Source organism: Lagopus muta, chromosome 1 (assembly GCF_023343835.1).
Source record: "Lagopus muta isolate bLagMut1 chromosome 1, bLagMut1 primary, whole genome shotgun sequence".
Lineage (NCBI taxonomy): Eukaryota > Metazoa > Chordata > Aves > Galliformes > Phasianidae > Lagopus > Lagopus muta.
This window is the reverse complement of record NC_064433.1, coordinates 68,124,971-68,139,175: the sequence shown is the minus strand read 5'-3', so window position 1 is coordinate 68,139,175 and position 14,205 is coordinate 68,124,971. Positions and strand designations below refer to the sequence as shown.

The 14,205-nt window shown below is 37.8% G+C and overlaps 1 protein-coding gene across 6 annotated transcripts in view; it reads right to left on the bottom strand.

The window, feature by feature from the left end:
* The window catches only part of MPPED1 (metallophosphoesterase domain containing 1), a 61,140-nt gene that overhangs the window by 17,828 nt on the left and 29,107 nt on the right, over positions 1-14,205 (bottom strand). For all 6 annotated transcript variants that reach the window (XM_048964273.1, XM_048964267.1, XM_048964283.1 and 3 more), the window contains exon 4: positions 9,485-9,710. In XM_048964273.1, the coding sequence (XP_048820230.1) occupies positions 9,485-9,710 (226 nt within the window). The remainder of the gene's footprint in view (positions 1-9,484; positions 9,711-14,205) is intronic.

Here is a 14,205-nt window from a genome sequence, read left to right as displayed (position 1 = left end):
AAAGGGCTCAGAAGCTGGTGGAGCTCTGCCAGTTTACTCCAGCTGAGAATCAGCTCCACGCGGATCCGCCCCAAAGTAGTTAGTTATTTGTGCTTCTCTTGGATCATCGCCAAAGGGCCCATCCAGTACCCAACTGTGTTTACATCTTTGAAACATCCTGAAATTGCTGCTGTCTGAGACTCCAGCCCAGACTACAGATTGGGCTGGTGGGCCTTTTGTTCAAGCAAAAAATTAAAATTTAAAAAAAAAAAAAAAAAAAAGTGCCAAAACAGCAACAACAAAAAAAGCACTTTAAAGTTTTAAATCGGCTCTGTCTCATAAAATTAAACTTGTAAGCAAATGTGTAGAATAAAGAGAAAACTAAGTGCTGTGGGGGATTGCTATTCACTCTCGTGGTTTATGAACTGCAGGAAAGTGAAGCCAATTCCCTGCAGTGAGATTACAGGTCTCCTCTTCTATAGGTCTTAAATTAAAAACCAGCTGAATCCAAAGTGAGCTAGTTTACTGAATCAGAAGATTCAATTATTTCTGCTAAGTAACTGAACGTGAACTACTTCATTCTAATAATATACAACTAATAATTACTGCCCAAGAAAAGACTTTTTTCTACCAAGCTAATTAAACTAAAGCAATATATTTTTCAACTGCTCTCAGATTTAACTAAAGCTAGAAACATTTGCAGCAAAACAAGCAAATGCAAATCCCCACTCACAGACAGAAATACAAAGCCACACACACAATGCATATAAGAAACAGCACTTCCCCAGAAATGTTATGGGAAATAAACATAACTGCTGATCTATATTCAGCATACATGCACACAAGCATACAGAGCCACGTCCTGCACTCCTGTACAGATGTAGAGTGGATGCAAAGGACCTCTGGATTCATAACTGACGAAGCTCACTCTGCAAGAGATCACGGTGAAAAGTGTTTGAGGATTGATCCATATCCATAATATGTGAAGTAAGCAGTACAGAACCGTGTCTGACTTACTTTTTTCTTCTCTTTTGACCATCAAAGACAGAACTGTTCCAGGCCCCTTAGCCTTTGGCAATGGGAGAAATCATAAGTGACAGAAAACTTTTTCTGGAATATTCATTAACAGGAAAAGAAAAAAGGGCTGTTTCAAACTGCCATCGCCTCAAAAAACTATCCCAAGGGAAATGGAAAAGTTCTTAGGAGCACATAACAATTAGAATTCATCACATTGGTTTCCCTTTGACAACATTTATGAACTATGATAGGTGTAACTAGATTTACACTCTCATTCACTCACAAAACCTAAGGCAGAGTTTATTTAGTTAATAACAACCATGTTCTTTCAACATGCTACAGAAAATTCACTTTCAGTCTGAGAAATCTTGGTTTCCTTTCATAAACATTTTTTTTCCGTGGTGTTAATTATTGTCGCTAATTCATTTCGGCCACTTAATTTGTACTGCAGTGTTCATTAAAAGACCTCTCCTCAATTCTATGATTGCTCATATAAACAATGACACCTGTATACCTCTTGTCTACTGAATGGCACTCACACATTTCCTTTGTTTCCAAGTCATGCAAAGAGAATGCTTGCCAGACAGCATTTACCATACAAAATGCACCGATTTTAGCAAAGTACCTTTAGTAAAAAAAAATGCATATATATATTCAGTGATCTATTTCTGATGATAAAACAGCCAGAATGCACTCTTAAGTCTCAGTTTCTTTCTGTTACTGGCAAACCTTTTACACTTCAAGAGTTCAACATCTTACATTTCTCCCCACCACCTCCCCTAAACAGCTGAATTTAATAGATCAAAACCATTTTGCAGGAATAAAAAACATTCTTACGATCTCCCATATGTTGCAAACTAAACTACAGTGAATTGCAGTTTTAAGTGTTTTTAGAAGCAGCACTCTCCAAAATGGAAAACAATTTCTGATAAGTACAGAAAAGGAAATAAAAATATCACTCGAGCATTCCATTAAAATACAATTAAACCTGCATCTATGTGCCACAGACTGTAATTAATATATTTTAACAGAATGATCAATTTCGCTTTCTCTCCCCTGAACACGTTGCCATTTCTTACCCATCTGTCACATCTTACCTACCTTTGACTGAATGCCTGAAATAAAACATCTTCAGCATTCTAACCATAATCACACAGCCACATTAGGAAGGCTTAGATGCCAACATCTTCCCCAAAATTTCTGAAACCTGAGATGCCTGAGTTCTAAACAAGAAGCGGAGCCTACTACTCCTGCTCCCAGCCAGCATTCTTCTTCCTCACAAGCTATGTCTGTGTACCTAAATTATTCATTTATATTGCCTGCCTCATCACTGATAAAGAAAGAGCTCCAAATAGCTCCTGAGTTGCAAAAACAGGGAATATCCACCATTATTAAATTTCTGAGCAATCAAAACCCAGCAGTCTGCAGTATGTCCACACCCAGCGTTCTGTAAACTTTAGCACTGACACAGCCAGACATGACAACAAGCTGCCTGCTCAAAAATCTACTTACTCTGACATCTGCAAGAATTTCTGCATAGTATTTCACTGCTTTACAAGCCAGTATGTAAGCAATTGCACTTCAGATCTTTGAATTTTTATCTTTTAACAAAGCGAAGTGCAGAAAGGAGAGAACAAATGTGGATCAGATATTTTATTTAGAAAAATTGTCCAATAATGCTTCTCTATGTATTTCCATCACAAGCAAGATACGGAATAGTTTATTTCATAGATATGAAAGGGGAAATAAGAACTAAGAATCAAAGTGGTCATTTTGAGGCAGAAGAACAGTGATTATTTTCTGTGTATTTTACAGAGGATGAAATGTGCAACATAATATCTTGCATTGCTGCTGCTTTGTCATGAGTAAGCCATGCTCCCAACTTGGGAGGTGCATTATGTTAAATGAAGTCAATATTTTATTTTAATACAGCTTCATTTTAATTGATGTTCACCTCAATGACTGTAAAGATTTGTACAAGGTCTGGCAAAGTAAACATGAGATGATTCATTACTGGCAAAATGAAAGCATGTCCCTCTCATGAAATGAATCTATAAATCTTTGTTACATTATTTCACTGATGGAAACTGGGTTCAGTGAGGAATGAAAGCGACTATTATAAGCCGCTCTTGAAAAGATGGAGGAGGTAGGCACTGAAAAAGAGACTAGGCTATGAATGGACTAGACTCCATGTGAAATAAAAATCAGCCTGCCTCCTTTTGCCCTTTGCATGCTCTCTGAATCTACTGCAATTGCATGGAGCTCACCAATTTTCCTGTCCAAAGCATGCTCATTTCCATGTGCACACATGTGAGAACAGAGTCTGAAAATGAGTATAACAGAGTCTCCTACTTTGCAACTAAAAAACCAAATCGGTCAAGGAAAAGAGTAAAAGGATGTTACACACCTGTAGCTAAGCACTACTGATGACTCTGGACTACACAGTTTGAACAAGGGCACTTGGCTGCATGCCATAACAGTACAGACAGCTGCAGTGCACTGAAGAAAGGGCCAAGAGGCTGGAACAGCTTTCCAGCCTTAGCATCAAAGTGGGGTGATGAATGACATTGATAATAAGGCCCTGTTGAGGTTACTCTGGATGAGATGATGGCTGCTGCAACTGACAGGTCAATGTGCCTTACACTTACACAGCTTACAATTACATAGGCAGAGCTTCCATCCTTGACCCAAGATGCTCAGTAATAACAATAAATGAACAGAACAAATACTTCCCCTACATACACCCCTAACCCTCTTCATTAGGTTCTCATTACCTGAACAGAAATGTTGTATGAGAGCTGTTGGCCTCTGTGTAAACACATGAGGACTGTATCTAATCAGCGTCCTGTTAGAGAAAAGCTATAAAAAAAAACAAGAGTCCTGCCTGGGCATCTGTCACTTCAACACAAATGGCCACAAATGTCTTTCTAGGCTGATACTAATCTTTGTTCTTCCATTTTCCCTGATAGAAATAAAAGTTTCTCAAGTTCCAGATGGGCTATAACAAAAAAATGAAGAAGGAAATATGAATACATAGACACTAGGAAAAAAAAAAAAAGTAATTTTGCAAAAAGAAAAACGAGGGTCTGCTCAGAAGAAATAGATTCCTCCAGATAATCAAAGCCAAACAAAAATCCACTCTCTGCATAATGAGTCTGGAGGCAATCTCATCCAAAAGGGCTTTTTAAAGCTATCCAGGACAACGTGTCACTTAGAATAACAGAATGGTCATGTTTGGGAAAAAGAGTTTGATTGCTGCTCTCTCTGCCACATTGAGGAAAATGAAAAACTGCAAAAAGAGATAAAATGCTCTCCTGCCACTTTATATGCCTGTTTTAGGAGAGGATGACAGAAGTTTCTCCTACAGCTCTGTACAGCTGCTTAGAAGCATTATGGAGATTCAGTGGCTAGGAAAAAGATGCCTTCCTTCTGCCACATACATTTCTCCTGCTACATCAAGTAAAAGACATACTCTTACCTTGCCATTAATGCACAATAGTCCACCTTTAAATAGAAATTCCTGCCATTTTCCACAAGGTCAGGGCATAAACACAAAATAACTTCTGCAAATGTATACTTTACCAATAAATGAGGCAGGGATGCAATATTAGACATTAAGGCAGCAGCAGTATAACCTTTGCCAGATATAGGGGTCAATTCATTCAGTTTCAAGTCTTCTCATTAGTTACGGTATGCAAGAGTAGAACAGAGGGCTATGTTATTTACTCACTGGGTTGTTAAAAGCTCAACAGAAACAACATAGCACAGCAGAGCCTGTTAAGCTCCAGCCATGCTTCAGCCTGGTACTACTGGAACCTCATGCAACAGAGAAGCAGATGTAGCAACACTCAGGATCACACCTGCAAGTATGAAACTCAGCAAGGTGCTCTCATGACAATACAAAGCATACGTGCACCTTAACACCGTGTAAAAATAAATGATTGTAATTAAATAATGAGCACAGAATCCATAGATGTCCATTCAGCAAGCACAACACATCTTGTGCACTGAACGAATCTTGTGCAAACTCAGTGTATGACTAATTAAAACTGCTAGCAGTACACAGGCACAGGTGGATTTTATCTTAATTCTGGATGCTAACACTCCTACCTTTGCAATAATAGTATGTTTTTGTACATTATGGAGGTAAGGAACTATAATGGAAAGCTGAAGACCTATAATGCTCGCTAGTCATTAATTAATATGAGTCCGTGCATGATATCCTCATGCAGATAACACTCAGTCTGATGACACAGAAAAGAACTTCTGCCACAAATGCATACTTCTAGTGTTATTTTGGCTTCCTGACTTTCAAACCGTTTGTCTGGACTATCCACTGCTCGTTGACAGTTAGAGGTCAAGGGAAAAGCTTCCTAGCGTTAACATTTTAATACCAGTTCATTTCAGGTATCAACACTCATACCTCACTCTAGCTCCACAGCAGGACTTACAATCACAGCAACATTGCTCAGAAGGGATCTCTGTAAGTTTTCAGCCCAACCTACCACTCCAAGAAAGGCAGTAACAGTCACTAGACAGGGTCAGCCATGACTGTTGTGTTAAGACTTGGAAACGCCTAAGCATGGGTGTTCTGCCACCTCCCTGTTGTTCCTGCTTGCTGCATAAGTATCTATACATTATTATTTTAAACACTGCTAAAAAATAAATTAAACCTCTCTGGCAAATTGCTTCATGGTTTGCTCATCCAGGCACATGAACCAATAGTGTGTAGTGCACTATGAAGAGCACCAGATTCCTTGGCCAAACATAGACACAGAAAACCCTTAAAACTCAAGATTCTCTGGATATATTTAAAATCCAGGTATTCTCAAGTTTCTGATGAAGCATGTCTTTATGCTCCTCTCCCTCACTGTATTTACTGATAGTCCCCTGGTCCTCGAGTCTCTTGTGTTGCAAATATTTTCAAACAAAAGCTTTTGTATTGGCATCAAAATGGCTGCTCCCTTCCTGATTATACTACCAGTGTAATTAATGCTTCAGGCAGTTACATTTTTGTTATTGAGTAGAGGTTCAATGTGGCGCTGAAATCTTGCCTCTGAAGCCCAGGAGAGTTATAGCGTTGGTTTCTGAGACAAGACAGTGTCCCATTTCTTCTCTGCAATTAAAAACAACCACTGAGTTTCAGATAATACTAGAGGTCAAAATATCCAAGTGCTGTAGAATATATTTAACTACATACAATTGGTACCTACTTAAAAGGCCTTAGAAAATTGCACGTTATACAAACCAATCAAGCTTTCAAGGTTTACTCTGCAACTAAAACATCTTAACCAGAAATATAATCTAATTCTCTACAGGTCACATACAAAAATACAGATGGCTACAGGTAAACACACTCAGTTAATACCGGTTGGCATTCACTCAGACCTTATTCCAGGGCTCTCAAAGTACTTTACAAACAATGACCAGCCTTTTTCATAAAGGAGGGATATCTGTAGCTTGCATTTATTTTTACACAGGGTAAATTAAGACTGAGGGTCAGGGCTGTAATCAGAAACAGAAAGGCAGGACCTGGGGCCCCAGTTTTTACATAGCTCACCTTCTAATTAGAGTTATGCATGTACAACAAACAGAAACTCTAATTGGGAGTTCTCCAATTAAACAAATCCTCTAAGAAAGCTATATGCATATTTTCAAGGCTGGAAAAGAAAACATTTTAGGATACTGAGCAAGCAACTGCATGAAACTTAGCTCTCTTATTGAGCTGAGTGGTTCAAGAACTCTAAATTTTGAAGTCTTTATTGGATTTGTAAGCTTTTTGTAAAGGACTGGCTTCACGATGTAAAGGCAATAAAAGATTCACCACAAAAAGTTCACCAATGTTCTGTACCTTTTAGTTTTTATCATTGTTGCAATGTATAAAGAAATATTAATTTCCCAGAGAGACTCTGAAAACACCTTTCTTTTCTGGGCAAATGAGGTACAGAAACAAAAAGAAATACTGAAGAACAGTAGTGCTCATTAGGCACAGACTTGTACTCAGCCTTCAGTTTAGCAGACAGGCAGTTTAACCCACACACAACAGCTTTTTCTCTTCCTAAGTTTTCTGACCAGTGGCCTTGCTGATGGAACTTGGTTACTTCTACCAAGTTTTCTTCCATGCATCCTTCTGATAGAATGATTTAGAGCTACTTCTTATTGTTATTGCTGCTGTTTTCATTAGACATGACATTGCTTCATGCACTGCATAGTAACAAAGAGACAAAAAAAAGAACAGTTTGGCTGAAACAACAGGAGCATAATGTCAGGCCTAATTCAACAAAGCTGGTGCAGGAATGCTTAAAATGGCAAAAAGAAAAAAACATCTCGTCAGAGGGGAAACCAGAGATGGTCAAACCTATGGAAACCAGACAACACGGGATATGCAAAGGCAGATTTAAGCATCATCCCAGTTCCACAGACATTCTGGTAGAATTAGCAGGCAGAAAGGGAATCAGTGGATACCCACTACACTTGTCAGATTCTAGGAGGCATCTTCAACCTTTATAACATAGTGGATAATTTAATGTCTCTGGAAGATACCTGTTTGCAATGCTGTGGGCACTAGGTCTTTTTGTCAGAAAAGCTTTCCCAGCCTAGTTTTCATCACAAAGACTCTCTCCTATATCATATAAGTCAAGATCTTCAAAGGACTCTGCAACTCTTACCTTCTGGGACCATAACAGGGTGGGAAATGAGTTAGCAACACTGTGAAGCATGTACCATAGAAGCTAAGATATAACCCAAAGCACTACAGAATTGGAAAAATAAGTATGACAGTAAATCTAAATGAATGCATGAAAAAATGAGAAGTGATCTTTTTCAAGAACAATGGGTCATGCCAGACAGCCTAGAAAATTTGTGCAAAAATCACAGGATAAATGCACAAAGGGAAAGCAACAGATCATATTTTACAGAAACATTTATGGTTTGGTGGGTGGAAAAAGGTTTTTTCGACAGATTTTTACAGACCTAATCAAACCCAGAAAGTTCAAATGTTTCTTTTTGCCTATACTTAGTGCTACTTTATAGATAGTATTTTGCTTTAATCTAATTTATCGAGACTTTAATGAGACTTTGGTACTTTACTGCCTGGAAAATTATTACTGACACTAGAAATATGGTGCCTGGTTATGAATACTGCAATGAAGATATGAAGTTGCCAGACATATTGTAAACAGAGCATAATTACAGTATTTACAGTTGAACATCAAAATGGGAAGAGATGCCAAGTGGCATTTCTCAGAAGTTAATATTGGGAATTATACAATCTAGTATCTTCCCTAACAATTTGGAAAATGAAGTGAATTGTATATTGATTGAATACATGGTAGACACAAGAAGATGAACTACAACACAGCAGGCAGGTGGGAAGGTTGAAAAAACACACAAAAAAACAACCAGCAACAGAAAGATTTGGAGGACTAAAAGAAGAGAGAAGGGTGCAGTTAAGAGGGAAGCTGTTTAATACAGAAAAATGTAGAACAATAAGCTTGGAAAAAATGAACGCCCATCTCATGTAACCAAATGGGAAAATGCCAGTTTTCATTAAAAAAAAAAATTTCAAAAGATTTCACAGTTTATTCACACTGAAAATTCACACTGGGGTATATGCATCAGGTTTGACAACTTGTTTGCTATGTTCCAGCCTGATGTGATTTTAAAAGGAAGAATAATATTTTTTCTTAAAAACATGCCTTTTAAAATAAATTTTAACTTATTTTAAATGTGTATGGAATGCTCATAAAAGACCTAATTTATAATCTTACTTGCAGAAATAACATTATAATGTAATGTCAGTGACACAGAAGAAGCACATGAGAGGTTAAAGGTGGGGGCCAGGAAGCCAAGGCCTATCTATCTCTGATACTTCAAGGAGTTTTAAGTGTTCACAAAGTATAGCAAAATCCATGAAATACTTGGCTGCAACTAATTTGCTGATTTTAATTAATTTAAAGCTCAGCTGTACCTTGAGGAAAGCTACTACTGTATAAAGGAAAGTAGGATTCTGAGGGATGCAAAGGGAAAAAAAAAACCTGAACAAATAGTGAAACAAGCTTGCTGCTTTACATGACTACTGTATACATTAATGAACCTTAAATATCATCTGTAGGACAGAAACTGTCAAAAGAATCTATCCTGGCAATAAAATTAACCTGTAATTATATAAACTTACTAAGTGTTGAAAACAGACTTTATGACAGAAAAAGATCTGCAAGGACTATATTAAAGAACTGCTCCTGGGTAAGAGTCTAGAGGAGTACTCTATCTTTCCCCCATCATTTTTTTATTAACAATACCCGTTCTGTACAAGCATATAATTTTGTCACAAGAGTGATTCATTACAAGACAATATATAAAACTTTATCAAATTGAGTACTACTTTTCTTCCTAACACAGCAATCCAAATATGGCTGAATGCATACAAAATGGCTGATGCGATAGCAATCAACAATATTTTTTAATGTATGCTATAAAACCTGCTTACCAAGGGGAGCCATATATTCTGAATCCCCTCACGGTCACTTCAGAGTCTTGAAGATAGATGCAGTTTGTTAGAAGAGACTGTACATTTTCATAGCTCTCTGGCTTCAGCTTAGAAACAGAGGGGAAATAGTAAAAGTCCTGCTTGATTAAGTCAGCCATGAATTCCTGGTCAAAGGTCAATTCATGATTTCCTGCTATCACAATCTTGTATTCATAGGGCAGGCTACCTAAAACAGTGAAAAACAAACAAATTACTTGTTTTATGGAAAATCCGATCAAAGAAAATAGGCAGACTCACAAACTATTATCGATTCCTATAATAGGCTCACATAGTCAAAACAATTGAGCACATTCCTTCTCAGTGTTACTATAATTCCTGGTGATTTCGGGTAAATGACATTGCTGTCTTCTTCAGGGCACAGTACGATTTAGCTTGCTTAGCATTATTGTGTTGAAACTACTTTCAACTCATCATCCTTAAATAACAGTCTGCAGACTTCTGCTCTAGTATTTACTTCCCTTTAATTGCCATTTGCGTTGCAAGTATCACTTACTGTGACAGCCATGACAACTCAGTGACAGAAATTAGGGTTCAAAGGAAACCAGCCACAATGCTCAATAAATTATCCCAGTTCTCATTCCCTAGCCCTGCGGTCATTGCCAGCTTGCACTGACAAAGTCTCACTGACTAAAGGCTTGGGTCACCCATGGGTCTGCTGCCCTCCCTGCCCCAGTATGAAGACCAAGACTTCAAACAAGACAGGCCTTGAGCTTCACTGTCAGAACTCCACATCCCCCAGAGATTCCTAGCTTTTCACAGCTCTATTTTCTCACTGACTTCCTTGGATCCATGGTCTATAATTTAAAGTGACTCATGTTTAAGAATATTTTACAACTCACAGTTAGTGAAAAACCTAACAGCAACCTCCTGCCTAAGGCAAGAGTACATATCCCCCCACACGTGTTTTCTCCTGAAAGCAATACTGCAAGAGAACCCTTCCACCTGACTCCACTTTGGTTATCAGCTGGACTCTACCCATAAAGCAGGGATCACCTGTCCTAGAAGACTTCTGCTGAGTGCTTCGTGTGCATTTGAGAGAAAACCTACAGGGTTTTTATGTCACCAGTCCATACGTGTGGTAGGAGTTGGCATCAGTAGGATGAAAGATAAAATCCAACAGTGGGATTCAGAGCTCCAGAAAGAGGAGAGAACAGAAACACTAGCCCATAGAGGTATATAAATGGCTGAACTCAGTGTCTTCTGAATGAAAATATCTGCATGACTCCTTTGTATTCATTTCAGACATTTCTGACTTTATTATTAGGAAAATTGATCTTACCATCCCGCTTGTGGACCCAATACATCTGTGCTTTTAGAAAATGTATTAAGGGAAACTCTGTTCGGGTATTAATTATTACACACAGACTCAATTATTCATGTGAAAGACTTCTTGAAATGTAAATACTGCAATTTTTGTTTCTGAAATGCTTCATGCTCCACTTTTTGCAGATGTATACTCCATTTCCATATTTCTGTGTGCACACATACACAAGTTTTAAATGTTTTTTATGTGCTGCATAATGTAAGGTCATCTACAGGACTTAAAGCATTCTGAGGAAAATAAGGAGAGAAAAAAAAAAAAAGAAATCCAGCATGCCACAACATTGTTAACAATTCCATTTCTATTCTGTTTTGTAAATCTTTTCCAGCTCATCTGATCCATCCATCTAGCAGCCAAGAACCTGTATGAGCTGGTTATAGTTGTTGCTTCCACTAATGTATTTATGTCATGTTGCTGTCTGTGGGTGTTACATAGGCAAATTAGCAAATTACTCTAAATGTACAGTTACATTTATTATAGTGGCGGCCAGCAGCACTGCTGTAGTTACAGGTCTGTCAGCTTTTCAATTAACAATTCTGTTTTTGATGAGTTTGCAGCTCAGTTTTTTTTTCTTTTCCTCTTTCTTTTCCTTTCATTCCATACCAGGCAGCAACTTGCTACACCAATTTCTCTCCTTTGTCTCCACTAGCTCTCTCTACCCTCTGTCTAACACACTGAGGTAATTCTTTCTGCTTGCACATAAATTTAACAGTATTTTGTTTCAATTTTGTCCTTAGAAGACTTACAAACATGCTTCACACCAAGCGCTCTTACAGTACAAACTTCACCTTAGAAGGAAATCTTTGAAACCTTGCTCTTGGCTGGGCACTGCTGTCATGAACTATACGTAGAAGATGTATAAGACCCTCAGCTCTCAGATCACAGTACTGATTATATACATTTCCTGCCTTTCTAGTATGACAAATATTTACCAGTACTCACAGTCCACATGCAGAAGTCAGCACTGAATACTATACATATGTGTATTAAAGGTACAATCCCCCTACCATTAACCTCAAAGGCGCCACTACCTTACTGTAGTAGAAACACAATCCAATGTGGTGTGTGAATGCAATCCTGAAAATTTTTTAATGTTCTGAGTGCCTTCTACGGCCTTAAGATCCACCAAATACTATCAATATCTGATATTTACCTGAAAACTACCTTGGAATAGCAACTTTCTTTCCTTCTCCTGACCTACAGCATAATACTTTTTCTCGTTATATTTTGTTATTTAAATAGTTTGGTATTTTTTTATTCTAGTACATCCTTCCAACGCAAACACATGGTTTTCCAATCCGAGGCACAGACTATGGCACACTCTATAGCTCTGGCTTGGACTATGGCTGGACCAAGACCTCTCCAAGAGTACACAGCACAGTAACCTGGAATTTTCATACATGCCCATAGTTTGAGAACAACCACTTTTCCATCTATTATTTTTTGTGTCACCACTTTTGAATTCAGATTCTTCCAGGCTGATCGCTTGATCCTGCACCTTGTAGTGGGTACTAATGGCAAGCTGGGTATAAATAACTTCAGGCACACTTTCTGTCCCTTGTTGAACAAGCTGAGCTAAGAATGTTGAATTCACAGTCATGAAAGCTTTCATGGCTTGGCAAGAATGATTCCTACCTAAGACAGCAGTAGCTACAAACTAGCCATGGTGCATCCCATCATCAGTCTGAGTATGGCAGAAACTGAAAGCAGAGCTCCCACTTTTACTGCCAAGGGACCCTTTCTGAAGAATAAGGGCTGCTGTGCAGGATGATCTGAGGTCCCCTCCATCCTGGGTGTCTGTAAGTCTACACTGGCAAACGAATGAGAATTTTAAAGAGCCTGCAATGCTGTAAGAAATTAGATACTCATTCCATGTGATTCTAATGAAACAAATCTATAGTAAACAAGCAATTTAACAAGGACTAGCAAGTATATTCCATTAACTTCTGTATAAGTTTCTCGCATTATCCATTTAGCAGGTGAGAAGGACTCAATACTTGACTGATAGCCAATTAACATTTGATGCTAGCATATGGCTTTGCTGGTGGGCAGGTAGCAAACTTCATTTTAGTACAGGAACTCTATGCATACAAAGATATTAAAGAAAACTTATGGTTGTCACAGGAGTTCTGCACACATATCCAGGACAAAATTCATTCCCCTGTGAAATAAGTCAGCAAGCATGTAAGAAATAGATCTGCCCTTCAGGAGTGCCAAAAAACACATGCAAGAACATATGCTATGGGAGTCAAAGATGATTTAAAAAAAAAAAAAGTTATGAATTTGGGGAAAATATGTATTTTTTTCACGATTTCTTATTTTGATTAGTCAAATCAAGACAAGTGATTTTGCCAAAGACATGGGATTACCGAGTTCTTCACACCTGAAAAGCTTCTGCTAAAATAGCTGCATAGCCTGGAGAGGAAGTACAACTAGACTGGTTGGAGAATTTCGCCCAAATAGTTTTCTGTATTAAAATCATTAAAATACCATTTGGATGAAATGAGATATATTTGGAAATTCATTTTATGGTTCTGACATTACCAAGGAAACAAAATGAAACAAAATGTCATTTAAAAATATTTTGGGGTGAATAAAAATTACACTTCTAAGCAAAACTTCACTTTTTTTTTTTTCTTCAAAATAATTTTTCCCTCTCCTGGAATGCCTCACTTGCGAGAAATAAAAGAGTATTTTTCTCCATAATCAATCTTTTCATCCTATTTGGATTTGGAATCAACAGAAATGCTTAGACATCAAAATTCTGTCAGAAACAAATTGGCTCCAATTCAGTCCTGGGTTTCAGGGCTTTCTCTTTTAGGACACATCCAGTATTTGCTTTCTGCCAATTTGGAATGGAGCTCCAAGCAATGACCCACTCTTTCAGCCACTATCTAAACATGAGTTAACAGATTATTTTTCTTTCCTTTCCCTTCTCTGCTACATGATTCTTTATCTTTTTTTCCTCATTTTTCCTTCTGTTTTTTTTTTTTTTTTTTTTTTTTCCAATTCTCTTTTGTATGCAGAAAAATGCCAGAATCACATTTTCTTGCACTTGACTTAGTAGTTTCAGAAAAGGGTATATTTTTCTTTCTTTTACAAATACAAAACCATTGCACCTTACAATTCTGTACCTTTCTCAGCATCCCTCTGAAAATGCCCACCAGATTTAAAAGTCATTTACTACAATAGGCAGAGGAGTGGAGGCCTCAAAAATAATTACGTTCCTTTGAGTTTCCTGGAAGTAAGTGCCTAATAAGACTCATGTACAATCTGGAAGAGAGGCTTCAGAAAGATGACAACTCTTATGAGATGCCCTAAGATCCCGCAGAAAATCTTC